General features: G+C 48.1%; 1 protein-coding gene across 5 annotated transcripts; it reads left to right on the forward strand.

The window, feature by feature from the left end:
• Nucleotides 1-5,724: 5,724 nt before the first annotated feature.
• Nucleotides 5,725-27,574, forward strand: C9H20orf96 (chromosome 9 C20orf96 homolog). 5 transcript variants are annotated; one of them, XM_003941007.4, is made up of 11 exons: nucleotides 5,725-5,889; nucleotides 6,159-6,207; nucleotides 6,813-6,930; nucleotides 14,180-14,289; nucleotides 19,045-19,203; nucleotides 19,722-19,821; nucleotides 21,217-21,374; nucleotides 21,455-21,556; nucleotides 21,721-21,807; nucleotides 22,485-22,603; nucleotides 27,333-27,574. In XM_003941007.4, exons 1-11 carry the CDS (start codon nucleotides 5,870-5,872, stop codon nucleotides 27,391-27,393), a joined length of 1,083 nt encoding a protein of 360 aa, XP_003941056.2. In that variant the 5' UTR covers nucleotides 5,725-5,869; the 3' UTR covers nucleotides 27,394-27,574. The 5 variants fall into 5 exon arrangements, with proteins under 5 accessions (XP_003941056.2, XP_010350041.2, XP_010350047.2 ...); XM_010351739.3 differs by having other exon boundaries at nucleotides 22,485-27,574; XM_010351745.3 differs by lacking the exon at nucleotides 27,333-27,574 and having other exon boundaries at nucleotides 5,726-5,889; nucleotides 22,281-22,578.
• Nucleotides 27,575-27,670: the final 96 nt, after the last annotated feature.

Below are 27,670 nucleotides of genomic sequence, written 5' to 3' on the forward strand. Positions count from 1 at the left end.
TGAGTGGTTTAAAATAACAGAAACTTACTATCTCACAGTTCCTGAGGCTGCAAGTCTGAAATCTAGGTGTCAGCAGGGCCATGTTCTCTCTGAAGGCTCTAGGGGAAAATCCATTCCATGGCTTTCCCTTAATTTCCGGTGTTGCCAGCGTTCCTTGACGTGTAGATGCTTCACTCTAATCTCTGCCTGTGTTGTCACAAGGCATTCTCACTGTGTCTGCCTCTGTGTGTCGTCTCATAATGACACCAGTCTTTTTTTTTTTTTTAATACTTTAAGTTCTGGGGTACATGTGCAGATCTTGTGGGATTATTACCTAGGTATACACATGCCATGGTGGCTTGCTGCCTCCATTCCCCCTGTCACCTACATTAGCTATTTCTCCTAATGTTATCCCTCCCCAACCTCCCCACCCCCTGCTATTGCTAATGTCACCAGTCTTGTAAAGGCTCACCCTACTTTGGTATACCTCATCTTAACTAATTACATCTGCAAGAACTCTATTTCCAAATAAGGTTCTGGGAATGACATGCATTTCTTTGGAAATACTATTCAACCCAGTACACAGACTACATGCTGACTACCTGGATGCAGACCAATGACACACATTATTGGCCTCGTGATCTGTGGTTCATTCAGATGATGAAAAATTCGACCTACCACAAGGTTATCTGCCACAGCCCCCACAAAGTCACATTTAACAGCAAAGTCAAGGTTGGCCTGGCAACCTCCAAGTTACGGGATGAAGTTGTGCCCACAATCAGGACTGAATAGGATAGGAAGAGGGCACAAGGACAACTGAAGGTCAGCAATCATGCACAACAGGAAGACAACAGGGTGCTGGGGCCTAGTAGTGAATTCAGTGGGGACTCTTGGGATGGAAGAGCAGCTCTGGAGTGCTCTGTGCAGATTGTAAGAAGGAATGCCTAGGATCTTGTTCTGATTTTTTTTTTTTTTTTTTTTGAGATGGAGTCTCGCTTCATTGCCCAGGCTGGAGTACAATGGTGTGATCTTGGCTCACTGCAACTTCCACCTCCCAGGTTCAAGCGATTCTTCCAACTCAGCATCCTGAGTAACTGGGACTACAGGTACACACCACCACGCCTGGCTAATTTTTGTATTTTTAGTAGAGATGGGGTTTCACCATGTTGGCCAGGCTGGTTTTGAACTCCTGACCTCGTGATCCGTCTGCCTTGGCCTCCCAAAGTGCTGGGATTACAGGTGTGAGCCCCCACACCTGGCCAAGATCTTGTTATGTTGAGTGTGTCAGGTGTCTTCACAAGAACCATGGCATCTTACCCAGTGACAGCAGTAGGGATTGTGGGTTTAGGATGGTGTGCACATTTGCCACAAAGCCAGCACATGAGATGACACGGATGGAAGCCCGAGATTGCCTGCTCAACCGAGTCCATCTCTCAGCAAGATGTTGATGCAATCAGAGCCCAGGTTGCTATTGCTGAGCCTGGAGCCAAGCAGGCCTGAGACGCCCTTGGTCACATTCATCACCTCACATGCGCAGGCAGGAAAGGCCAGCTCATCTTGCCCACCTATCCTGGGAGCAGGAGGTTCCATTAGGTGTTGGTGAACAAAGAAATGCTACCTGGACAGGTGTAAGTGCAAGTGGACCCCATCTTATTCAATCCCAGTTCCAACAGCTTTGTTACAAGTGATTTTCAGTGGTCCCTTAAGTGTGTTTTGGCTTTGATTAAACTGGCAAATGTTTTTGTGTATTTATTTTTAAATTTGAAGTGGGAGGCAGTAATATTACTGACTGAGCACTGAGATGTGGGGCGCGGGCAGCTCTCAGTGGATGTCCATGCTGGGTCAGCATGTCTGATGAGGAAGGCTGTGTGACAGGGGCCAACCTCTTCTTTGTATTAGTCAAGGTACAGGTTAAGCTACTCTACCAAAGGGACTCTCAAATACAGGGTCTCAGAGAAGCTGGAGGTCTATTTCTCTTTGATTAAGCAGCTCGGAATTTGGCAGGCAGTAAGGACAGGTAGGTGACACTGTCCTGCAAGGTTGTTGGGACCTGGATTCCTTCTATCTTGTTGTTCCTCCACATGTAGATTTCAGTAAAATGCTTTCGGTCCGCAAGTCCCAGAAAACTGGACTCAAATTTGCTCATGTAGTAATGTGATTTCTTATTTAATCTCAGGTAATTTCTAGATAGGTGACAGATTAATTTAATCAATTAATTTTTTTTAGAGACAGAATCTCACCCTGTTGCTCAGGCTGGTGTGCAGTGGCACAATCATAGCTCACTGTAGCCTCAAACATATGGACTCAGGCAGTCCTCCCACTACAGCCTCCCAAGCAGCTGGGACTGCAGGTATACATCACTGTATCTGGCTAATTAAAACCAAAAAAAATTTTTTTCCCCTGAGATGCAGTCTCGCTATGATGCCAAGACTAATTTCAAACCCCTGGCCTCAAGCAATCCTCCTGCCTTAGCCTCCCAAGTAGCTGGTATTATAGGCACATACTATTGTGCCAGGCTAGGGTTAGATAATTTAATGGTTCAACAGTGCTATCAAGGAAGAGCGTTTTTTTCTCTTCCATTTTCCTCTCTACCATTCACAATATATCCTCTTTGGCCAGCTCCCTTCACAGTTCCTCGATTCCAGGAATCCCACACAGATATGACAATGTCTACAAGCAGATGAAGGAATGTTTTTCTGCAATGTCTTTTTTTAAAAGTGTGATGAAAACCTTTCCCAAAAGCCTCTGAGTAGATTTCTCATTCGTCTCCCTGGCCAGACTTTTTCATCATGTGTCTATGACTAGACCTCTGACTGGGAATGGAAATTGGCCCACCAAAGCCCAGCCTCAGACCAGTCATGACTACTGGAGCTGGGACCAGGACTAGGGCTGGGTTTGGGGCCTGCCTCCCTTAACGCAAGTGCCTACATGGACAAGATCAGCATCCAGTAGCTGGGATGACAGGGAGGAAAGGCTGTTGAGTAAGTCACTACCTGGGTCTGTCATGTATTGCTATCTTTTACTTTGTTTTGTTTTGTGGGGTTTTTTTGGAGACAGAGTTTCCCTATTGTTGCCCAGGCTGGAGTGCAATGGCGCAATCTTGGCTCACTGGAACGTCTGCTTCCCCGGTTCAAGTGATTCTCCTGCCTCAGCCTCTGCAGTAGCTGCGATTATAGGCATCTGCTACCATGCTCGGCTAACTTTTTGTATTTTTAGTAGAGATAGGGTTTCACCATGTTGGCCAGGCTGGTCTTGAACACCTGACCTCAAATGATCTACCCGCCTCAGCCTCCCAAAGTGCTGGGACTATAGGCATGAGCCACCATGCCTGTATCTTGTACTTTTTTTTCTTGAGACGGAGTCTTGCTCTGTTGCCAGGCTAGAGTGCAATGGTGCAATCTTGGCTCACTGAAACCTTTGCCTCCCAGGTTCAAGTGACTCTCCTGCCTCAGCCTCCTGAGTAGTTGGGACTACAGGCACACACCAGCATGCCTGTAGTCCCAATTACTCAGGATTTTTGTATTTTTAGTAAAGACGGGGTTTCACCAGGTTGGCCAGGATGGTCTCAATCTCTTTACCTCATGATCTGCCTGCCTTGGCCTCCCAAAGTGCTGGGATTACAGGTGCAAGCCACTGTGCCCAGCTATCTTTCACTTTAATGGTTTCCTGGTACAGAGTTTCCCAGAAAGAGTGTTGTCATACAGTGTGCTCTGCAAATGAGGGTACCCAACATAGTGATTCCCTCAGCTCTAGGGGCAGCCAGGAGGAACCCGGATAGCCAGAGCACCCAGTCTAATTGCTTTTATCCTAGCAGCTGCTTCTATTTACTACAGTGCTTTTAAAAACATTCTGCTGTGATTTTTAAGAGGCAGAAAATGTTGGGAGCTCTGGTGTGGTATTCTATAGTAATTTTCCCCTATTGAAGTTTAAGTGATTTCCAATTATTTGCTCCCTCCCAATTATCTTTCAAACTGGAATTCACTTTTTTTTTTTTTTTTTTTGAGACGGAGTTTCGCTCTTGTTACCCAGGCTGGAGTGCGGTGGCGCGATCTCGGCTCACCGCAACCTCCGCCTCCTGGGTTCAGGCAATTCTCCTGCCTCAGCCTCCTGAGTAGCTGGGATTACAGGCACGCGCCACCACGCCCAGCTAATTTTTTGTATTTTTAGTAGAGACGGGGTTTCACCGTGTTGACCAGGATGGTCTCAATCTCTCGACCTCGTGATCCACCCGCCTTGGCCTCCCAAAGTGCTGGGATTACAGGCTTGAGCCACCGCGCCCGGCCCCCACTTTTAAATCTATGCTCTATCTAGCAAATTTGGTGTGTAGAAAGAATTGGTGTAGGTCAAGAGTGGGAGTTACTACTTTAGCTGGGACACAAAAGGAAAGAGGGTTGTGTGTTTATATGTGTGTATGAGTGTGTGTGTGTGTTTGTGTGTGTGTGTGTGTGTGTGTGTGTGTGTGTGTGTTCCTATTCCAGATATAAGTTGAAGTTATTGCAACAGGATCTGCTGATGGATGTGGGATAAGAGATGAATTAAGGATGATTCCAAGAAGAGAATCTCCCCATTTTGAGTTCAGGAAAAAGGTTTCTGGAAAAATACTGCACATTAGAGTAGCTTATAAGGGGCCCAAGTAGGCAGTTGGATGTATATGGCTGGAATTCAGGGGCAAGCTGGAGACGTGAGTCTGAGAGGCATCTGGGTACAGATGTTATTCAAAACCGTGAGACTGGAAGGGAGAAGGCTGGGACTGAGCCCTGGGACACTACAATGATAAAGGGAGAAGAGGAGGAACCAGCAAAGGAGACTGAAAAGGAGGCAGGAAGTAACTCAAGAGTGGTTTCCTGGATACTAAGTTAAGAAAGTGTTTCAGGGGAGGGAGTGATCTGTTGCCACATGCTGCAGACAGGCCAAATAAGGGGAGGCCCTAGAAGGGACCATGGGGTTTAGCAAAGTGGAGGTCACCAATGATGTTGACAAGGGCAGTTTCAGTGGAGAGTGAAAGCTTGATTGAGTGGAGGGCAAAAACTGGGAAACAGTAGGGAAACCTCTCTAGGAGTTTTGCTTTAAAATGAAGCAGAAATGGGAGCTGGCTGGAGGGGAAGTGGCTTGTTTATTTATTTAGAGACAGAGTCTTGCTCTGTCACCTAGGCTGGCATGCTGTGGCTGGTCATGCCTGCTGCAGCCTCGACCTTCCTGGCTCAAGTGATCTTCCCCTTCTGGCCTCCCAAAGTGCTGCAATTATAGGCATGAGCCTCCGTGCCGGGCTGTGGTCAATCTTTCTAAACAGAAGAAACTTAAACATATGTTGGTATACGGATGATACAAACGGATGAAAGAGGATGATGTAGGAGAAAACGGGGGAAACTGCTCGGCCAGTATCTTTGAGAAAATGAGAGCATAGGATTCGGTGCATACATGTAGGAATTGGTCTTACCAGGCAGTTTATACGTAGGTGCAGGAGGGAGGCAAGTAAATGGTGCGGTGAACTTGCGGGTTTACTGATTCCCACGATTTTCTTGGTAAAATTGGAAGCAGAGTCGTTAGCCAAGAGTGAGGATGGTGAAGGAAGTGATGGAGGTTTGATGAGAATGGAGAAATATAATATCTTAGGATTATAGGCCGGACAAACTGAAGGGAATTCTATACCAAATTGAAAAGCAGGCCGAGCTAGGTTTTGCCTTGAGAGGTTAGTCCCTCTAGGCGCTCGGTAGCTGGCGTCGCGTTTCCTTGGAGACCGAGACACTCGTGTAAGCATCGGGTCTCGGGAAGTTTGAGTGGCCTGGGTTACCGCGCGATTTGCACTGAGACAAGGAAGTTGGAAAAGCCGCGTAGGCATTCTGGAAGATCAGGGCCTCACAGACTCGCAGCTTCTTTCCAATTTTCCCCAATGGCTCATGTCTTACAAAAGTAGGTGAAAAAGAGCATTGGCGGCGGGGCGGAGTGCGCATGAGTATTTCCCACCCCGCCGCTGCCCCGCCCTCGCCGTGAGGTCTTTTGACCTCGCCCTCTCCCCGCCCTCATGTCCTTGGCCCCGCCCCACTCCCGGGGCGTTATTGTGCCCGGTTGAACTATCGTGCAGTTTCGTGTTCGAGACTCCAGTCCTGTTTCAAGTTTGCAGCTTGCAGCCCCTTGGACTGGAAATAATGAAACTTCTTACCCTCCCCAACTCTTTCCAGACCCAAGCACTCTGGGACTTACTCCACAGTCCACGAGTTCCAGGCTACGGTGAGTCTTGGGGGTCTAAGACTGGGGTGGGAGGCTCACTGGCCCTGCAGTCCACCTGCCCTCCACTCTCACTGTCGTGACTGCTCCGCGGATATAGGCTGGAGACCAGAATTCCAGTCTCAGCCGCGTGACACTTTGCTGTGGGACCCAGAGCATGCCTCAGAACCTAACTTTTCTCCTCTCACTGTCTTATCAGAATGTAAAGGTACATTACATTGTTCTCTTATTCATCTGATTGCTACTCTGGTTTCCTGAGGGTGGATGTTGGGTCTTTTCCATGCCTTCTGTTTCTTACGGTTCTTAGCACCTCACAGCCTGGATGTGCTTAGTAAATTCTGGCTGGCTGATAAAAAAAAAAAAAAAAAAAAAAAAAAAAAAGTGATAGCTAACATTTATGGAGCACTCACCACATGCTTCATGAATATCATCTATGAGAATTCTTGCTCCAACCCACAGAAGTAGGTTTTATTATTAGATCCACTTTACAGATGAGAAAATTGAGGCTCAGAGAGGTAAAGTCACTCGTTTGAGGTCACAGAGTTCTGAAAAGGGTGGAGCTGGGATATGAACTCATGGTGCTATGTCACTGATTATATATTTTGTAGGATTATGTTCTATGGCGGCAGTCCAAACAGAAAACCAAGCCATCTACTCTGCCTCCAGTCCGACAAGCCAACAGCCTTAATACAAGCAAAATGAAGACTTTGACTAGGGTCCAACCAGGTGGGCAGTGGCACTTGGGAGCTGGTGTGGGGTTTGGAGACAGGATAGAGTGGCTGCTCTTGGCTCTTGGGGACACCATCCATATTAGAGTAGGCTAACTGATGTAATAAACAATGCCCAAATTGCAAGTGTTAATATAGAAGTTTATATCTCATTTATGTCACAGTGCATTTGTGGATCTGAGGAAGGTGACGTTCTGTTCCATGCGGTCATTCCGGGATCCAGGTTCCTTTGACCTTGTGGCTCTGATATTTTGTACGGTCTTGCTGGATACTTTTGCATCCAGCTGGCAGAGAGGGAAGAGAGAGAAAAAGAACATGGAAAATTATGTGGGCATTTTTGGGGAGGGTCCAGATTTGAAGTGGCAAATGTTACTCCTACTCATGTTTCAGGGGCCACAATTTAGCCACATGACCTCTGCTAACCACAAGGGAAGGTGGAAAATGTAGTGCATCTGTGTTTCCAGGAGAAAAAGAAAGCAGGGTTTGGCGAACTCATAGAATAATCTCTGCCGCATCATTATCATGCTTTCCTGGGGAGTTTTGAGGCATTGGGTCAGAACTGAGGCTCAGGCAGACATGGGGTCAGATTTTGGCTCTGCCATTTACTCACTTGGAAAAATCATTCATCTCTCCAAGCCTTGGTTTTCTCATTTGTGAAATGGGGACACTAATACCGCATAGAATTGTTGTGAGAATTAATAACAAATATTTAATATTTCTTTGGTATCCTGACATGAACTTCACAGACAATATAGCATACTTACGTATATACCTATGTATAACATCACTCATACCACCTAATTGCCTCCGAGTCAGTAATGTTTCAGCTCCCCTGTAGGCAACACTCACATCCAAAAGGGATATGGGAGAGTAGAATTGCCAGGTTGCCCTGCCTATCACCACCTTGTTTAACCTCACTGATGCTGGCTGGGGATAGAGGTTCAGGTTCCCACCAGGCTCCACTGACATAGGTAGGCTGGGGGAGGGGAGCAGCAAAGCCCAGAGGTGAGAGTCCCACCTCATGACACTTCCTGAAATCTTGTCGCTGCCGGACCCTGTTGACACTACCCTAGAGAGAGAGTCAGAGCACTGCCTTCTTCTGCCGGGGGTGGGGGGAAGGGAGAAGAGAAGACGACCTCCCCGCTGATCCCTGCCAGCCCTATCCTAATTGGGGAATCAGCATCACCAAGCAGGGAATGAAAGATCAGCTCCCTGCTGGACACTGCCAACACTTCCCAGTGATGGAAAGGGAACAAATCCATACAGATATTCTCAATGGGTTTTTCAGAAAGGGGAAAAAAATTTCAATGGAGGAAGAAAGCGTTTTCCACGGGTGGCACTGGAGCAATTGGACATCTATAGGCAAAAAATAAAAATGAAACTTGACTCAAGTTTAACAGCAAATATAAAAAATATCTCAAAGATAAAATAAAATAGAAACTAAATGTAAAATGTGAAAAACTTTTAGAAGAAAACAGGAGAGAAAAGTCTTTGGGGCATAAGGCCAAGTGAAGAGTTCTTAGGTATCACACCAAGAGCTTGACCCACAAAAGAAAAATGGATGAACTGGACAGCATCAAAATTAAAACTTTTTTTTTTTTTTTTTTTGAGACAGAGTTTCGTTACCCAGGCTGGAGTGCAATGGCGCGATCTCGGCTCACCGCAACCTCCGCCTCCTGGGTTCAGGCAATTCTCCTGCCTCAGCCTCCGGAGTAGCTGGGATTACAGGCACACACCACCATGCCCAGCTAATTTTTTGCACCTTTAGTAGAGACGGGGTTTCACCATGTTGACCAGGATGGTCTCGATCTCTTGACCTCGTGATCCACCCGCCTCGGCCTCCCAAAGTGCTGGGATTACAGGCTTGAGCCACCGCACCCGGCAAAATTAAAACTTTTGTTCTGTGACTTTTCTCTTTTCTTTTTCTTTCTTTTTTTTTTTTGAGACAGAGTCTTGCTCTGTTGCCCAGGCTGGAGTTCAGTGGCGTGATCTCGGTTTTCTGCAAACTCTTCCTCCTGGGTTTAAGTGATTCTCCTGCCTCAGCCTCCTGAGTAGCTGAGACAACAGGCGTGTGCCACCACACCTGGCTAATTTTTGTGTTTTTAATAGGGTTTCACTATGTTGGCCAGGCTGGTCTCAAACTTGTGATCTGAAGTAATCCGCCCGCCTCAGCTTCCCAAAGTTCTGGGTCTATAGGTGTAAGCCACTGCACCCAGCCTTGTAAAAGGCATTTTTTTTTTTTTTTTTGAGATGGAGTTTCACTCTTGTTACCCAGGCTGGAGTGCAATGGCACGATCTCGGCTCACCACAACCTCCGCCTCCTGGGTTCAGGCAATTCTCCTGCCTCAACCTCCTGAGCAGCTGGGATTACAGGCACGCACCACCATGCCCAGCTAATGTTTTGTATTTTTAGTAGAGATGGGGTTTCACCATGTTGACCAGGATGGTCTCGATCTCTTGACCTCGTGATCCATCCGCCTTGGCCTCCCAAAGTGCTGGGATTACAGGCGTGAGCCACCGCACCCAGCCGTAAAAGGCCTTTTTAAGAGGATGAAAAGACAAGCTATAGACTTGGAGAAAGTATTTGCAAACCATGTATCCGATGAAGGACTGCTATGTAAAATATATCAAGCACTCTAAAAACTCAACAATGAAACGGACAATTCAGTTAGGCAATGGGAAAAAGACAGGAAGAGACATTTGACCAAAGGAGATATACAGGTGTCAAATAAGCACATAAAAAAGATGTTCAACATTATTAGCCATTAAGGAAATGCAAATTAAGTCACTGCACACCTATCAAGATGGCTAAAATAAAAAAAATAGTGATAACACCAAATGCTAGCAAAAAGGAGAAATCAGATTGTGCACAATTGCTTGTGCGAAGGTGAAATGAGACAGCCACTCTGGAAACCAGTATGGCAGTTTCTAAAGACATTAAACATGCACCGCCTAGCAATCTGACCCAGCAATTTTACTCTTGGGCGTTTATTCCAGAGAAATGAAAACTTTATTTACACAAAAGCTAGTGTGTGAATGTTCATGGCAGCCTCGTTCATAATACCTCAAAACTTGAAACAACCTTAAGTCCCTCATGGGTGAGTGTTTCAACAAGCTATGTTGCATCCATACCATGGAAAACTATTCAGCAATAAACCGGAAAGAACTATTGATATGTTCAACAACTTGGATGAATCTGCAGAGAATTATGCCAAGTTAAAAAAAAAAAAAGCCAATCTCAACAGTTACATACTGCATTATTCCATTTATATAACATTGTGGGAATCACAAAATTACCGAAATGCTGAACAGATTAGAGATTGCAGGGGTTAGGGACAGAGTTGTAAGGAGGGTGGTAAGGGGAAGGAAGTGGGCGTGGTTGTAAAAGGCAACAGGCAGGATCCTTGTGGTTGTGGAAGTTCTGTATCTTGCCCATTGTAATGTCAATATCCTTGTTGTGATGTTGTACTGTACTTTTGCGGGATGTTGCCCCTGGGAGAAACTGGGTAAAGGGTACATAGACTCCCTTCGTTTTGTTTTCTTTCTTTCTTTCCTCCCTCCCTCTCTCCCTTCCTTCCTTTCTTTTCTTCTTTCTTTTTCTTTTTTCTTTTCTTTTTTTTTTTTTTTTTTTTTTTTTTTTTGACACTCTGTCACCCAGGCTGGAGTGCAGTGGTGTGATCTCAGCTCATTGCAACCTCCGCCTCCTGGGTTCAAGTGATTCTTCTGCCTCAGCCTCCCAAGTAGCTGGGACTACAGGCACCCACCACCACGCCTGGCTGATTTTTGTGTTTTCAGTAGAGATGGTATTTCATCATGTTGGCCAGGCTGGTCTCGATCTCCTGACCTTGTGATCCATCCACCTTGGCCTCCCAAAGTGCTGGGATTACAGGCGTGAGCCACCATGCCCGGCCCTTCTTTTCTTTCCTTCCTTCCTTCCTTCCTTCTGTCCTTTTTTCTTTTTCTTTTCTTTCTTTTTCTTTCTCTCTCTCTCCTCCCTTCCTCCCTTTCTCCCTCCCTCCTTTCCTTCCTTCCTTTCTTTCTTTCTCTTTTCTTTTCTCTCCTTCCTTCCTCCTTTCCTTTCCTTTCTTTGTTGTTTTTTGAGGCAGAGTCTTTCTCTGTCACCCAGGCTGGAGTGCAGTGGTGTGATCTTGACTCACTGCAACCTCCAGCTCCTGGGTTCCTGCCTCAGCCTCACAAGTAGCTGGGATTACAGACATGTGCCACCATGCCTAGCTAATTTTTGTACTTTTAGTAGAGACGGGGTTTCACCATGTTGACCACGCTGGTCTTGAACGCCTAACCTCAGATGATCCACCTGCCTCGGCCTCCCAAAGTTCTGGGATTACAGGCATGAGCCACTGCAGCCTGCTTCTCTGTATCATTTCTTAAAACTGCTTGTGAATCTGAGCTATTTTGAAATAAAAAGTTTAATTATTAAAACTACAATCTTCCTTAAGCATTTAAGTTCAAGTCAAGAATCTTTCAGTTTTTATAAACACGTATAAGGGGGTTTTGGAACTTGGTTAATTAAATTCTCCTAAACTTTTTAAGCCGCATCTTGAAATTTAACCTATCCATTTTCATTTTCAAATAGTTCACTTGTCTGATTAACAAAACCATTGGATATTTACATAATTCTTATATATCTAATACATAAAATTCTAAATATGGGTAATCTGGTTGGACGTGGTGGCTCACACCTGTAATCCTAGCACTTTGGGAGGCTGAGACGAGTGGGATCACCTGAGATCAGGAGACCAGCCTGGCCAGCATGGTAAAACCCTGTCTCTACTAAAAATAATAATAATAATAAAATAGCTGGGTGTGGCAGCAGGCACCTGCTATCTCAGCTATTTGGGAGGTTGAGGCAGGAGTATCGCTTTAAGCTGGGAGACAGAGGTTGCAGTGAGCCAAGATCTCGCCGTTATTGAACTTCAGCCTGGGCGACAGAGCCGGACTCTGTTTCAAAAAAGAAAAAAATTGCTGAGAGCAGTGGCTCACGCCTGTAATCCAGCACTTTGGGAGGCTGAGGTGGATGGATCATGAGGTAACGAGTTTGAGACCAGCCTGGCCAACATGGGGAAGCCCTGTCTCTACTAAGAATATAAAAATTAGCCAGGTGTGGTGGTGCATGCCTGTAGTTCCAGCTACTGGGGAGGCTGAGGCAGGAGAATCGCTTGAACCCGGGAGACGTAGGTTGCAGTGAGCCAAGATCACACCACTGCACTCCAGCCTGGGTGACAGAGAAAGACTCTGCCTCAAAAAATAGAAATTAATATAGGTAATCTTATGTTCTCTTAAGTAATAAAATTAATTTATACATATTTAATAAATGTCTTAAACCTTCAACTTAAATCTAAATCAAAATCCCACTTACACTTTAAAATTAGAATCACAAGATTAATCTATTATTCATTCTATCTCTTACACAATATAATTAAAAACCGGATATATACAGGTAATTTATAAAGTAAACACAAAATTAATTGACTTCATCATCTCCATAGTTAATGCCAACATTTCTCAGAATGAAGGACATTGATCTATTAAAGAGATTAATATATTTCTTTTTTTTTTTTTTTTTTTTTTTTTTTTTTTTTGAGACGGAGTTTCGCTCTTGTCACCCAGGCTGGAGTGCAATGGCGCGATCTCGGCTCACCGCAACCTCCGCCTCCCGGGTTCAGGCAATTCTCCTGCCTCAGCCTCCTGAGTAGCTGGGATTACAGGCACGTGCCACCATGCCCAGCTAATTTTTTTGTATTTTTAGTAGAGACGGGGTTTCACCATGTTGACCAGGATGGTCTCGATCTCTTGACCTCATGATCCACCCGCCTCAGCCTCCCAAAGTGCTGGGATTACAGGCTTGAGCCACCGCGCCCGGCGAGATTAATATATTTCTGAGATAAACTGGGTTGTACCTGAAGCCGGGATTTTGGTGGGGACTGAGTAGAGCTGGACCCATCAGGGTGGTTAGTCTCATGTAATTGCCGGACAGGTGGAGAGGAAACAGGGATTCTAAGAATATGTCCCCCAAATGCCTCCACACCCTGTCTGGCAGAACCACAGCTCTAAGAGTGTTTCAGAGACGGCCATTTGGAGTGTTGCCCAGTTGCTGTGCCTTCGTCTGGTGTTGTGGTCCCAGTTCTCAGGCCACTAGAAGTAAGAGTAACAACTGGTAATGTGTATTCAGCGCTGAGTATGCACCAGGCACTATCCCAAACACCTTTAAGGTCTATTAACTTCTTACTTCATCTTCACGAAGACTCTATGAGGTAGGCATGATGATTATTCCTATTTTATAGGTGGGCAAATGGAGAGACACAGAGGCCATTTGACCTGCTCGAGGTCACACAGCTAACAGAAGGCAGAGCCTGGATTTACTTTTTCAATTTTTAAATTGTGTGTGTGTGTGTGTGTGTGTGTGTGTGTGTGTGTGTGTGTGTGTGTGTATGTATGTGTGTATATATATATACATATATATATAGTCTCGCTCTATTGCCCAGGGTTGGAGTGCAGTGGTATGATCTCAGCTCACTGCAACCTCCGCCTCCTGGGTTCAAGTGATTCTCCCTGCCTCAGCCTCCCAAGTAGCTGGGATTACAGGCACCCACCACCATGCCTGGCTAATTTTTGTATTTTTAGTAGAGACGGGGTTTCACCATGTTGGCCAGGCTGATCTTGAACTCCTGACTGCAGGTGATCCGCCCTTCTCTGCCTCCCAAAGTGCTGGGATTACAGGTGTGAGCCACTGCGCCTGGCCAAGAGCCTGGATTTAAACCTGGACGGTCTGGGTTATTAGTTCTTGTTCCTAACCCCTACCCATCTGGCCTTCTGTAAACCAGGTTGGTGGCAGAGCAGGGGTTTGGACTCAGGCCTGCCAGGCTCTGGTCTTCCTGCTGGGCTGTGCTGCAGCAGCTACTGAAAAGACACACAGAGTGGGAGTTCCTGCCTCTCTTTCTGGCTGGACAGTTGAGAGAGGGTTCCTGGCTGCCCCACCTCCCCTCTGTCCATGCCCATAGTCACTGCTTTCACCTGGGCCTGTCCCTCCCTTATATCGAGGCCCAAAATAGTTCCTGGGAGCTTAGCGAAGGCTGTGAGTTTCACCTTGAGTCTAGTGTCACATTATAAGGCAGCCAGAGGTGGGGCTGGGGCCTGGGCCCCCTCTCATTACTGGTGCACTCCAGGAACCTGGCCTCAGGCCTGCCGAGACCCTCACTCTCTCCCTGTCCTTTTCTGTCTACCCCTAGTGTTGCACTCCATGCCCACTATGGTGGTGACAAGCCACCAGCCACGAGAACTGCATAGAAGGCAGAAGTTGGACCCTGGGAAGACGCAGGCCAAAATCCGGTTAATGAAGGTATGAGATGCATCTTCCCTGGACACCGGGCCCAGGGTGGGGAGACAGGGATGATGTTTCTAGCAAACATCTGCTGAGCACGTCCTGGGTGCCAGACTTGATTCATTCCTTCCTCCCAGGAACCCTGTGAGCACACTTATCCCCTTTACTGTTTTAGAAACCAGGAAACTGAGGTGCAGGGAGATAAATGACATGCATCAGGTCACACAGCCAGGAAATGGCAGGATCAAGGGTCAAAGCCAGTTAAACAAAGCATTTGCTGTTCTGTTTAAGACTCAAGAAATAATCAGAATTGCTTATTTCATTGCATTAGGAACACCATCTTATTTATCTTAAAATTTCCAATAACTTGGCCGGGTGTGGTGGCTCACATCTCTAATCCCAGCACTTTGGGTAGCTGAGGTGGGTGGATCACTTTAGGTCAGGGGTTCAAGACTAGCCTGGCCAACATGGTGAAACCTCGTTTCTACTCAAAACACAAAAATCAGCTGGGTGTGGTGGTGCACACCTGTAGTCCCAGCTGCTTGGGAGGGTGAGGCAGGAGACTTTCTTGAACCTGGGAGGCAGAGGTTACAGTGAGCTGAGATGGTGCCACTGCACTCCAGCCTGGGTTTTTCCCAGTAAATTAAACTTTCATACAGTGTACTTTGAAGCAAGGCTCTGAAACTGACAATTAAAATTTTCACATCCATTGATAACAATGATAGGTAATTAATTTCCTCACCATACATTGTTTTGTGGCTTCTGTAATTATCTGAACAATGTTTCAAAGTATTTGAAATGCCTAAAGGAAGACGAGTCTTTAGCATACATAGCAGAAAGTAAAATACTAAGTATTATAAAGACTACAAAATACTATAGAATAATTCTTCAACAAAGTTTTTAATAGCTCAATGAACAATGACTACCATATAAAGATCAAGGGAAAATAGAATTTGCTTGGAAACCTTTTTTCCTCCTTTAACCTTCTCTATTGTGAAATGGTTTAGAGGTGGCCCAGTATTCTTAAAGGAGGAACTCGTACTTCTGTTATTTTTATCCTAACTTTAGAGGGGCTTATGTGTTTTTGATTGATATAGAAGCTGAACCTGAATAATGTAATAATGTGGCTCTAAAATGTGTGCTCCTAACCAGTTCTTTTTTTTTTTTTTTTTTTTTTTTTGAGACGGAGTTTCGCTCTTGTTACCCAGGCTGGAGTGCAATGGCGCGATCTCGGCTCACCGCAACCTCCGCCTCCTGGGTTCAGGCAATTCTCCTGCCTCAGCCTCCTGAGAAGCTGGGATTACAGGCACGCGCCACCATGCCCAGCTAGTTTTTTGTATTTTTAGTAGAGACGGGGTTTCACCATGTTGACCGGGATGGTCTCGATCTCTTGACCTCGTGATCCACCCGCCTCGGCCTCCCAAAGTGCTGGGATTACAGGCGTGAGCCACCGCGCCCGGCCACCAGTCCGGTTCTTAATACTGTCTCTTATGATCTTTCATTCATTTAGTGAGTCAACAAATATTGATGGAGCACCTACCATGTGCCAGGTTCTGTTGCGAGTGTGAGGCTTCACCAGTGATGTGGCCTCTGACCGTAGGGTCCTCACATTCTATTGGATGGGGGAGACTGACAATCCATAAGAGAAAGAGTTTTAAAATGATGGGCTGGGCGCGGTGGCTCACGCCTGTAATCCCAGCACGTTGGGAGGCCGAGGCGTGCAGATCACCTGAGGTCAGGAGTTTGAGACCAGCCTGACCAACATGGAGAAACCCCGTCTCTACTAAAAATACAAAATTAGGTGGACGTGGCAGCACACACCTGTAATCCCAGCTACTCGGAAGGCTGAGACAGGAGAATCACTTGAACCCAGGAGGTAGATGTTGCGGTGAGCCGAGATGGTGCCATTGTACTCCAGCCTAGGCAACAAGATCAAAACTCTGTCTTTAAAGAAAAAAAAAGAAAAAAAAAAAAGCCTAAGAATAAGGTTAGGGAGCTAGAGGCATGGAGGAGGGAGTGTGGCAGTAATTGTTTTAGTTAGGGTGCTAAGGAAAGGCTGCTAAAGTGGGTGACATTTGAGCTGAAACCCAGGTGGTTGAGTGGTCCCAGGACTTGGAGAATAGCATATTTCACAAGATACTTCTGGATATCTCTTCTGGAGATGTGGAGACAAGATAGTGGAATGGCTTGGAGCCCCGACTTTAAGGGTGACAGCTCTGCTATGTGTGACCTTGGATACGTTACTGAATTTAATCCTTGGCGTACACATTGGTTGACTGAGCTAGGGTCTCGCTGTTTCGTTCAGGCTGGAGGGCAGTGGCATGATCATGGCTCACTGGAGCCTGGACCTCCCGAGCCCAGGTGATCCTTCCGCCTCAGCCTCTCTGAGTAGCTGGGACTATAGGCATGCACTACCATGCCCAGCCAATTTTCGTAGTGATGAGATCTCCCTATGTTACCTAGGCTGGTCTCAAACTCCTGGGCTCAAGCAGTCCTTCCACCTTGCCCTTCCAAAGTGTTGGGATTATAGGTGAGAACCACCGTGGCTGACTGGTGCCCACTTTTATAAAGTTGGCCTAATAAGAGTGCCCCTCTCTTGGGGTTGCTGTGAGGGTGATGTGCTGATGTGCTGCAGTGCCTGTGAAGGGCTTCGCACAGTATCAGCCACATAGGAAGCACTCAACACATCAGTGTGATTACTGTTATATGAGAAATAAAGGACCTGAGGGCTAGGAAGGGGTAGTTTTAGTAAAGGAGGGAGAAACAGGGAAGAACAGGAACAAATAAAAGAGCAAATATTTATGGCAGGGTTAGAAGGTTAGAGCCAGAAACAGTAGTATCAGCTGTTGTTCACCAAGTGCACATGAGTGCACTCTCACTAAGAGGCTTGATTGTGAATTGTATCTCATTTATGTATTTACTGAGTCTTTGTTTTTTAGAGACAGGGTCTTGCTCTGTCACCCAGGCTGAAGTGTAATGATACAATCAGAGCTCACTGCAGCTGTAAACTCCTGGGCTCAAGAGATCCTCCTGCCTCAGCCTGCCAAGTAGCTGGGACTGTAGGTGCACATCACCATGCCCAGCTAACCTGTTAATTTTTTTAAATTTTATTTATTTACTTACTTTTCGAGGCAAGATCTTGCCCTGTTACCCAGGCTGGAGTGTGGTGGCACAATCTCGACTCACTGCAGCCTCCATCTTCTGGGCTCAAGCAATCCTCCCACCTCAGCCTCCTGAGTAGCTAGGACTGTAGGCATACACCACCATCCCCAGCTAATTTTGTCCACTTTTTGCAGAGATGAGGTGTCTCTATGTTGCCCAGGCTGGTCTTCAACTCCTGGCCTTGAGTGATCCTTCCACCTGGGCCTCCTAAAGTGTTTGGATTATGGGCATGAGCCACCGCACCTGTCCAATCTCATGTATATTTTATGGCAGCTCTTTAAAACAGGTATTAGTTCCCTCACCTTTAGAATGAGTACGAGGAGGCTCTGAGACGTTAACTAACTTGCTCCGGTTCTCTTAGACTCTCTTAGATGGTAAGTGTCTAAACTGGGATTTGAACCAAGGTGCGTCTAGGCTCAACATCCAACTCTTAGTCACTACGTGGTTCAGCCATGCCTTGCAGTTTTAAGCCTACTCAGTTCTTGTTTTAGTATAGTGGAAAGGCATTGGGACTCAGAAGTCTGGCTTTCCAGTTCCAGCCCTGCCACTTCTTGACTGTGTGACACTGGGCAAGTAAACACTCTGAGCCTCCACTTATCAGCAAAATAAAGTTAGTAAACATAGGGCTGCTGGAGGGTGAACCAATACCATGTGCCACCTGCAGAGCGAGGCACGGCACCTGGCCTGGCATGTAGAGGGGCCTCAACAATTGTTGTTGTTATTATTACTGTAGGTTTTCTGCACCTGCTGGGTGTAACCTTAGGGGAGTCACTTAACCCTTAGACCCTCCTTGTTCCACTGGGGCTGTTGTATGAAATGAGAGTACTCATTAGCTCCACGGCCTGTCAGGAAATGCTGACGTTTACCATCCACTTTGCCGCCCCTGCTTCTCTTCCAGACATGGTGGTAGCTCTGCCACCTTCTTACCTTCCTGGGTCATTTATTATTATTATTATTATTATTATTATTATTGGGACAGAATCTTGCTCTGTCACCTAGGCTGGAGTGTAGTGGTGCGATCTCAGCTCACTGCAACCTCCACCTCCCGGGTTCAAGTGATTCTCCTGCCTCAGCCTCCCCAGTAGCTGAGATTACAAGGATGCGCCACCATGCCCGGCTATTTTTTGTATTTTTAGTAGAGACAGGCTTTCGCCATGTTAGCCAGGCTGGTCTCGAACTCCTGACCTCGTGAGCCACCCACCTAGGCCTCTCAAAGTACTGGGATTACATGCTTGAGCCGCCGCGCCCTGCCCTTATTATTATTTCTATATTTCATTGATTCTGAGAAGCCGTTGATATTAAGACACATCTTTATTTACCCACTGATAATCTATTTGTTGATTAGATGATTACACGCCACGAATTATAAGATGCATCTGCATCTCAGGGATGTGAAATGATGGGTACACGTGCGTTTCCGAACGGAGCAGCGTCCCGGAGCTCCCCGGCAGCGCAGACAATGGGGAACCGCCGCCCAGCTCGGGCCGCATTTACCAGCGGAGGCCGCGAGGGGGCGGCAGTGGCAGGGTTGGGGCGGGGGTCCGCGGGCTCTCGCGGGCTCCGGCCTAGCAGGGCGCGGCGCCGCATCTCTCCGCTTCCCTCCGCCCGCAGACGATGCTCAGGAACCGGCAGACCTCTCTGCGAGAGCTCCAAAGCCATGAGCACTTCCTCGCCAAGTTCAACGAGGAGCTGATCGAGAGCATCCAGGACATGGAGAACAGCACGGCCCTGAACGTGCGGGCCACGCTGCAGCAGCAGGACATCCTGACGGTGAGCCCCGCGTCTGCCCTCCCTCCGCTCACGCGGGCGCCCCCTCCTGCCTTTCCCCGCCAATTGCACATGCTTCCAGCAACTGGAAGACGCAGCTCTTTACCCCTCACTCCCATCGCCTGGGCTTTGCAAGCAGACGGAGGTGGGAGTTTTGTCCCAACGCGCCAGCACTCACTGGCCAGGAGACTCTGAGTTAACTTTGCCTCCCTGAGCTCTGTGAAATGTAGCACCCGTTCCAGAGGGGGTTTACCTGGCACGTATTGTACCTGTGCACCAGAGGTAGCTGCTACCACCACCAGCGTTTACAAACACCCGCACGTGTAATTGCAGGCGATCTGTATGTATTTATATGGTCCTTACAACAACCCTATGGGTGGACACTGTTATTATCCCCAGTAGCCTCTGGTCGGAATTCTGGGAGTGGGGTTGGGATTGGGGACTCCTCTGAGGAAGTGCAGGGTAGCTGCTTCTGAGAGCCAGCAGAGCCTGTGGGTGAGTTGACCCCGCTCCTCCCACAGACCGTCATTGACATCTTGGAGTACTTAAACAAGAAGAGGCTGCAGCAATTGAAGTCTGAGCTCCAGGAGTGGGAAGAAAAGAAGAAATGCAAGACGAGCTGTAAGAATCCCTGGTCGGTGGGGTGAGGTGGCTCATGGCTGTAATCCCAGCATTTTGGGAGGCTGAGGCGGGTGGATCACCTGAGGTCAGGAGTTTGAAACCAGCCTGACCAACGGGGATAAACCTCGTCTCTACTAAAAATACAAAATTAGCCAGGCATGGTGGTGCACACCTGTAATCCCAGCTACTCTGGAAACTGAGCCAGGAGAATTGCTTGAACCCTAGAGGTGGAGGTTGCAGTGAGCCAAGATCTCGCCATTGCACTCCAGTCTGGGCAACAAGAGCAAAACTCTATCTCAAAAACAGAGAGAAACAGAGAAAGACAGAGACAGAGACAGAGACAGAGACAGAGAGAGAGAGAGAGAGAGAAGGAAAGAAAGAAAGAAAAGAAAGAATCCCTGGGTGAAGTCCTTGACCCTCCCCCCTGGCTCCCGGGGGAGGTCAGCAGCAGGCATTCACCTTGTGCTTGCCATTCGGAAACCCTCAGGCCCGGCATCTCCCTTCTAGGCAGATGAGAAGGCTAAGATACAGAGCGAATAGCCTACTTAGCACTTAGCTGTTTCCAGGCCCCATGTGTCTGCACTGTTACAGGCACACACTCAGTCAGAACTACCTGGAAGCAGGGAAACTGTCCTCCCATTTTACAGGTGAGGAAACCGAGGCCAAGAGAGGTGAAGTGGCTTGTGGCAGGTCATGTAGCGAGGAGCCATAATCCAATCCTAGCCCGTCTCCATTTCCTGCCAGGGTTCTTCTGGGAGGCAATGGCTGGGCTAGAATTCAGGACTCCTGGCTTCCATCCCGTCCAGCCTGTGGTTCCTTCTCCCTGAGCAGACTACACACCTGCTGAGTGGAGGGGCGGTGGATTAGGCAACCCCAGGCACCGGGGATCTCTCTCTGCAGGAAGAGAGGATAGACGTTGTCTTAATCCTGCCGTGGGTTGTGTCTTGGGAACCCCTGTCGCCCCATCTCCCTGGTCTCACTTCCTTAAGTGTGTCTCTGGGGATACTTTTCTTCTCCTCAGAAGGAGGAGAAAAAAGTTCTGAGTTCTCTGGTGGCAGTCAGTAGCTAGTTGCTGTGGGGGATGGGGATCCAGGTCCCACCCCCGCCCCGCCCTCTTCCCCTCACCAAGACTGAAGTCCAACAAGTCGGTAGCATAATGGAGACTAGTCTAGAGGTCATGTACCAGCTTTCTTTCTTTTTCCTACCCAGCATTGCCTCTTCTGCAGGGGTGCAAAACGCTCTAGAGCCTTAATTTTTAACCACCTCCCAGCCCTGTGTGAGCTCACCTCAGCCCAGACTCCAATTTATTGGCCAAGGAGAACTTGCCTCCTGGGAAGGGTCCTTGAGGGAAGGTCTTGCTTCCTGTCCCTGCTGACCTCCCCAACCCCTCCCCAGATCTGGAGCAGCAGGTGGAGCAGCTGAATGCCAAGATCGACAAGACCCAGGAGGACGTGAAATTCCTGAGCACTTACATGGACCATGAGTATTCCATCAAGTCTGTCCAGATCGCCACCTTAGTGCGGCAGCTGCAGGAGGTTAAGGACAGCCAGCAGGTAGGGGAGCCCCTGCCCCTGCCTCACAGGACCATGTGGGTGGCAGGGCTGGTGGCCAACACCCTTCTGCTGGCTCCCAGGATGAGCTGGATGACCTCAGTGAGATGCGCAGAAAGGTCCTGAAGTCCTTGTCCGACAAGATTCAGAAGGAGGAGAAAAAAATTCTGAGTTCTCTGGTGACAGTGAGTAACTAGTTGCTGTGGGGGATGGGGGATCCAGGTCCCACCCCCGCCCCGCCCTCTTCCCCGCCCTCTGCCTCCAGGCCCACTGGAGCCCCATCAGTCTCTACCATGTTCTGCTGCCCAGGAAGAGGCACCTGGGGTCCAGACCTCTTCTTCCTTCACAGAAAACCCAGCATCCCCATGAGAAGGCTCTTCTACAGATGGTTTGGGAAAGCCAGGCCTCGCTGAAATGCATTCACAGGTTGAGAAAAGTGCGTGGGCAAGGAAGGTGGTGGTCCCTGCAGGGGAGCAGTGGGTGGGCGGTCCCCACGGCCTGTGGGAGTGAGCCAAGCCTCTCTTGATCTGGTGCTTAGGAGGTCTCTGGCTCCGGTGTGGGCCTGTCCCCTTGCCAGTGCCATTACTGTCACTTGTCATTCATCTGGGAGGGCCAGCATTGCTGGCTCTGACCCACGTCACTGTCATCAAGCATCGAGCATTCAGCCATTAACCACCACGCATCTTTACCCCTTGATTCTTGTCACTGCCCACCACCCAGTATCATGTTAATGAACTTCACCATCACTGCCTTCTTGAATTAATTTTCATTATCTTGCCCCTTCATCAGTTTTTAATGTGCACGCCCTTCGCCGTCTCTGCTAGCCCCACTGATTCCCATGATGGAGCGCTCGCTCCCCAACCCCTTTGTAACCCGTCTCCATTCTCCGTGACCCCTTACTTGTTGCAGCACCGCTGAATGGTGTCACTAACTTGGGAGTCAGCCCCACCCTGCAGGAGGAGGTGCCCTCTCTGGAGTCCAGCAAGGCCGGTGACAGAGCCCATACCAGCTCCCCAGATAGCTTTGCTCCTTGTTCCTTTTGGCCTCTCTCTCTCTCTTTGGTTGGGGGCCATTTGGCATCTCACTTCTCCCCTGCTATGCCTTTCCTCTCAGTTTCTTGGCCAGTTTGAGGAGAATGTGCCTGTATTAAGAGCTGAGGTAGAAGAGCTCCAGGCCCAGATCCGGGAACCCCGGGAGGTCGTATTTGAGGATGTTCTGCTTCGGAGACCCAAGTATGTGATCATTTTGCCACTGCCTCATAGACCAGCCACACTCTGGGCCCACAGAGGCTCTCTGTTCTTGGGGAAGGCAGCCTGATGTGGATGGCAGAACCCTGGATGGGAAACCCTGGGTTTCCACCTTGGATCTGCCACTGACCAGGGGCAGATGTGACCTTTCCCATCTCTGCAGAGGCCTCTGATTCCCAACTGTACATGGCAGGCTGGGGTATGTAATCCCTGCGGACCCTTCCAGTTCACAGATTCCACGTGTCAGCCAAGTGGGTAGAGTCTTCCACTTCTGCCTTTCTGAGGAAGGCAGAGTGGAGTGGGGCGGTTGGCTTCAGGGAACAATAGCCTGGAAGACACCCCACAAGGACAGAAGGATGTCCTCTACACTTGGCAGGTTTCTGGGCCCCAGGGGAAGGATTTCCTCCCCAAACCAATTCTTTGCCTGCCCTCCCTTGGAGCAAGCCGTCTGCGATTGGGTTGGGGTCACCCAGGCTTGCGTCTCCATGATAACACCACAGAACCATGCATGGCAGAGCCTAGCATTTGCGAATTCTTTAATTTTTCGTCTTCATCTCTGTCTGTCTCTCCCTCCTATCCTTCTCCTTCCTTCTCCTCTCCTGTCCTATAGCTGTCTCTTCCTTTTCTTCTGTTTCTAAAAACAACAACAGCTGGGCACGGTGGCTCACACCTGTAATTCCAGTACTTTGGGAGGCCGAGGAGGGCGGATCATGAGGTCAGGAGATTGAGACCATCCTGGCCAACATGATGAAACCCCGTCTCTACTAAAATACAAAAAATTAGCCGGGCATGGTGACACACGCCTGTAGTCCCAGCTACTCAGGAGGCTGAGGCAGGAGAATTGCTTGAACCCGGGAGGCGGAGGTTGCAGTGAGCTGAGATCACGCCACCGCACTCCAGCCTGGTGACAGAGCAAGACTGTCTCAAAACAAATATGAAAACAAACAGCAACAACAACAGCAAAATGCCATTGGATTTATGAAGTGCCTCTGAATGCCAGGCACCATGTGAATGAAAACAGTCCTGACCCTGCCCTCATGGAATCAAAGAGGGAACTGGACGTCAGTTGATAATGAACCACAAATAAATGTGGAGTTGCAGCGGAGCCTGGAGCTACGGAGTAGAATACATGCCACTGCGAAAGTGACTCTTAGGACAGCGAGGCTGGGCAGTCAAAGAAGGTTTTCCTGAGGATGTGACATTTGAACTGAGCCCTGAAGGATGCATAGAAATTCACTAGGTGAAGGGAACTGATGGGGGAGCTGAAGGAAGAGCAATTCTAGGGGGTGGTGTGAGGTTCTCTGTGGGATGTAATAATTAGTCACCTGTGGTCTTTACCTGAGCTCTGAACACAGTGAATGAGACTGAAAGGGGTAAGGCACATGTGGGCTGGGTTATCACCTTTATTCTGGTAAAGCTGATCTTACGGACTGTGGCTCATATTTCTAGGCACGTTGGCCTCTGAATAGTGAACCCAGAATTAGGCGGATTGAGCCACCCAGTTGTGGTGGAACTGGACTCATGGGGAGCCAGGCCTTGGGGCAGAGAAAAGCGGAGTCCTTTCAGGTTGCTTGTTGCTAAGAGAGGAAGGGACTGTGCTCCTTACGTCCCCTTCCTCTCCTCACACTCACATTCCAGTGGTCATACCCCCTTTCCAAGAGCAGAATATAAAGGGGCAGAGAGAGGCCAGAAGCAATACCCTCATGGATGCCCTTCCACGTAGAAGGGAACACCAGGAGCAAGGGAGCAGTTTTTCCCTCCTAAAAAGTGGAAATGGCACAATGTTCAGCAGAGCTTCTCCAACTGGAACATGCCTAGGAAACAGGGAGATCTCGTTAAAAAGCAGATTCCAAGTCATAGGTCTGAGTGGGGCTCATGATTCTGCATTTTTGTTGTTGTTGTTGAGACAGAGTCTTGCTCTGTCACCCAGGCTGGAGTGCAGTGGCACCATCTCAGCTCACTGCAACCTCTGCCTCCTAGGTTGAAGTGAGTCTCCTGTCTCAGCCTCCTGAGTAGCTGGGACTACAGGTGCATGCCACCACACCTGGCTAATTTTTATATTTTTTAGTAAAGACAGGGTTTTGTCAAGTTGGCCAAGCTGGTCTTGAACTCCTGACCTCAAGTGAGCCACCTGCCTCGGCCTCCCAAAATGCTGGGATTGCAGGTGTGAGCTACCATGCCCAGTGTGATTCTGCATTTCTTTCTTTCGCTCTTGTTGCCCAGGAGTTTCGCTCTTGTTGCCCAGGCTGGAGTGCAATGGTGCAATCTTGACTCACGGAAATCTCCACCTCCCAGGTTCAAGTGATTCTCCTGCCTCGGCCTCCTGAGTCATGTGATTACAGGCATGCGCTACCACGCTTGGCTTATACTGTATTTTTAGTAAAGACGAGGTTTCTCCATGTTGATCAGGCTGGTCTTGAACTCCTGACCCCAGGTGATTCCCCAACTTCAGCCTCTCAAAGTGCTGGGATAACAGGTGTAAGCCACTGTGCTCGGCTCTGATTCTGCATTTCTAATTGACATGAAGTTGAGTGAGGCCAGTGTGGTTAGAATGCAGAGTGACAGGGAGAGTGGCAGTCAGGGAGCAGGGCAAATCAGCTCCTAGGGAACTCCATGTAGTGCCCTATAGGCCAGGATTTTCTGTCTGATCCCAGAAGCAAAGGATCTTAAGCCACATGGTGACATGATCATATTTGTATTTTAAAAAAGCCAGTTTGAAAAGAGCATGGTGGGCTGGGTGTGATGGCTCATGCCTGTAATCCCAGCATTTTGGGATCCCAAGGCAGGAGGAATGCTTGAGCCCAGGAGTTCGAAACCAGCTTGGGCAATATGGTGAAACCGCATCTCTACAAAATACACAAAAATTAGCCAGGCATGTTGGCGTGTGCCTGTAGTCCCAGCTACTCGGAAGGCAGAGGCAGGAGGATTGTTTGAGCCCAAGAGGCAGAGGTTGCAGTGAGCCAAGATCGTGCCACTGCACTCCAGCCTGCTTAATAAAGCAAGACTCTTTCTAAAAGAAAAGAGCATGGGCATGAGATTGGCGAGGAGTCTGAGTGGCAGCTGGAGGTCCAGTGGGTGTGAGGGCAGTTGTCCAGGGGAACGTGGGGAGTGGCCTGGCCAAGTATGTGGCATAAGAGATGGGAAAAGTAGATGGGTTAGAGAAATATTTAGGAAGGTAAGAAGGACTTGTACGACTTGGGAAGTACAGGAAAGGGAGGGGTCAAGAATAACCCCTGGGTTCCTGACTTTTGCAGAGGGGTGGTGGTGTGCCAAATGCAGAGATTGGGAAGGCTGGGATGGGGTGAAGGATGTGTATGTAGGCATCGTCAAAAGTTCACTTGGAGGCAGGCATGGTGGTTCACACCTGTAATCCTAGTGCTTTAGGAGGCTGAGGAAGAAGGATTGCTTGGGGTTGGGAGTTTGAGACCAGGGAGACAACATAGTGAGACCGCCATCTCTACAAAAAAATTAAAAAATTAGCCAAGTGTGGTGGCACATGTTTGTGTCAGGATACTTGCAATTTGCAATGCCATTTTTCAAAAAAAAAAAAAAGTGAACAGGAAATCCCAGAATTATTGAGCTGTGATCGTATCACTGCATTCCAGCCTGGGTGACAGAGTGAGACCATGTCTCAAAAAAAAAAAAAAAAAAAAAAATACAGTTGATTTGGACAGTAAGTTTGGTTTATGTGAGGAACTAAGGTGGAGTCATTGGGTGGGCAGTTGACAAGGTGAGTGTAGGCCTCAGGGGACAGATACTGGCTGGAAGAAGAAATTTGGGTGTTGCCAGCATAGAGATGAATTTTTTTTTAACTATTATTGTGAAAAATTTCAAATATAAAGAAAAGTAGAATGGTATAGTGAATAGCTAGTTGCCCATCTATATTTAGAAATTGTTTTTTTTTCCATATTGGTTTCATGTTCATTTATTTTTTATTTTTTTGGCCAATAGTATTGTAAATTGCAAGTATCCTGACATTTCATGCCTAAATACTTCATGTGTATCAGTAGATTATTGAAACCATGAGAGAGGATGGTCTCCTTGGAAGAGAGTGAAAAGAGAATATCATCCTTCAGGCTCTTCAATGTGTGCTGGGGAATCCATCTGTTTCGCTAGTTTCATGGAAATAATAATGCTTGCCATTTACTGAGCACTTACTACATGCTAGCATGGTCTCATTGAATCTTCTCACCAATGAGTGAGGTTAGAATATTAAACCCATTTGACAGATAAAGAAACTGAGGCTTACCTGGGGTCTGGCACTTAATGAGTGCTTTTCACTTAAGTGCCCACTGAAGGAATGAGGCTGGGAGATAGAAATAGCTTGTTCAAGGTGACATAGCATCAAGTTACCAAACCAGCCATCCTCACTCCAAACAGTGATCGTCCTGAGGGGCCTCGGCATTTCAGAGCCGAGTTCCTGCTCCCTCTTGACCTCAGACTTGTCAGGGGAACATCCATCCTGCCAAACTAATTTCTTTTCCATTTCTGATGTGTGTGTGTGTGTGTGTGTGTGTGTGTGTGCATGCTTGTGTATGCACAGCTGGGCTTTGAGTGGGGCAATCCAAAAATACAGATTGTATTTTGAGATTGCCCCGACCCAACTAAGTACCAGAGTTCTAAAGAGCAAGACTTCCCTGAGTGGGTGCTTCCACACCCCCAGCTCTGACACCCCTGCTGGCCTCTCACGCCCCACTGTGCTGCCTCCCATCAGGTGCACCCCAGACATGGACGTCATCCTCAACATTCCTGCGGAAGAGCCACTACCCTTCTAGATGGCAGTGCCATGGGCCTCCCTTCCCCTCCCCTCCTGCTCTCTTCCCAGCACCTGGTGCCTTGGATCATTTACTTACAGAACCAGGTCTCCCTTCAGACCCTGATCTACAGTCTCTCCCTCCCTCCCTCCGTTCCTCCTTCCGTCCCTCCCTCCCTCCTTCCCTCCCTCCCTCCCTCCTTCCGTCCCTCCCTCCCTCCTTCCCTCCCTCCCTCCCTCCTTCCCTCCCTCCCTCCCTCCTTCCCTCCCTCCCTTCCTCCTTCCTCTCCTTCCTTCCT

The sequence above is a fragment of the Saimiri boliviensis genome, chromosome 9 (genome assembly GCF_048565385.1).
Source record: "Saimiri boliviensis isolate mSaiBol1 chromosome 9, mSaiBol1.pri, whole genome shotgun sequence".
NCBI lineage: Eukaryota > Metazoa > Chordata > Mammalia > Primates > Cebidae > Saimiri > Saimiri boliviensis.

Bases quoted from the DNA above. Each gene is read 5' to 3' on its own strand.
- C9H20orf96 (XM_010351739.3), top strand. From the start codon at position 5,870: ATGGCTCATGTCTTACAAAA. The intron at 19,204-19,721 runs GTGAGCCCCGCG...CTCCTCCCACAG, and splicing joins AGCAGCAGGACATCCTGACG to ACCGTCATTGACATCTTGGA. The intron at 19,822-21,216 runs GTAAGAATCCCT...ACCCCTCCCCAG, and splicing joins GAAGAAATGCAAGACGAGCT to ATCTGGAGCAGCAGGTGGAG.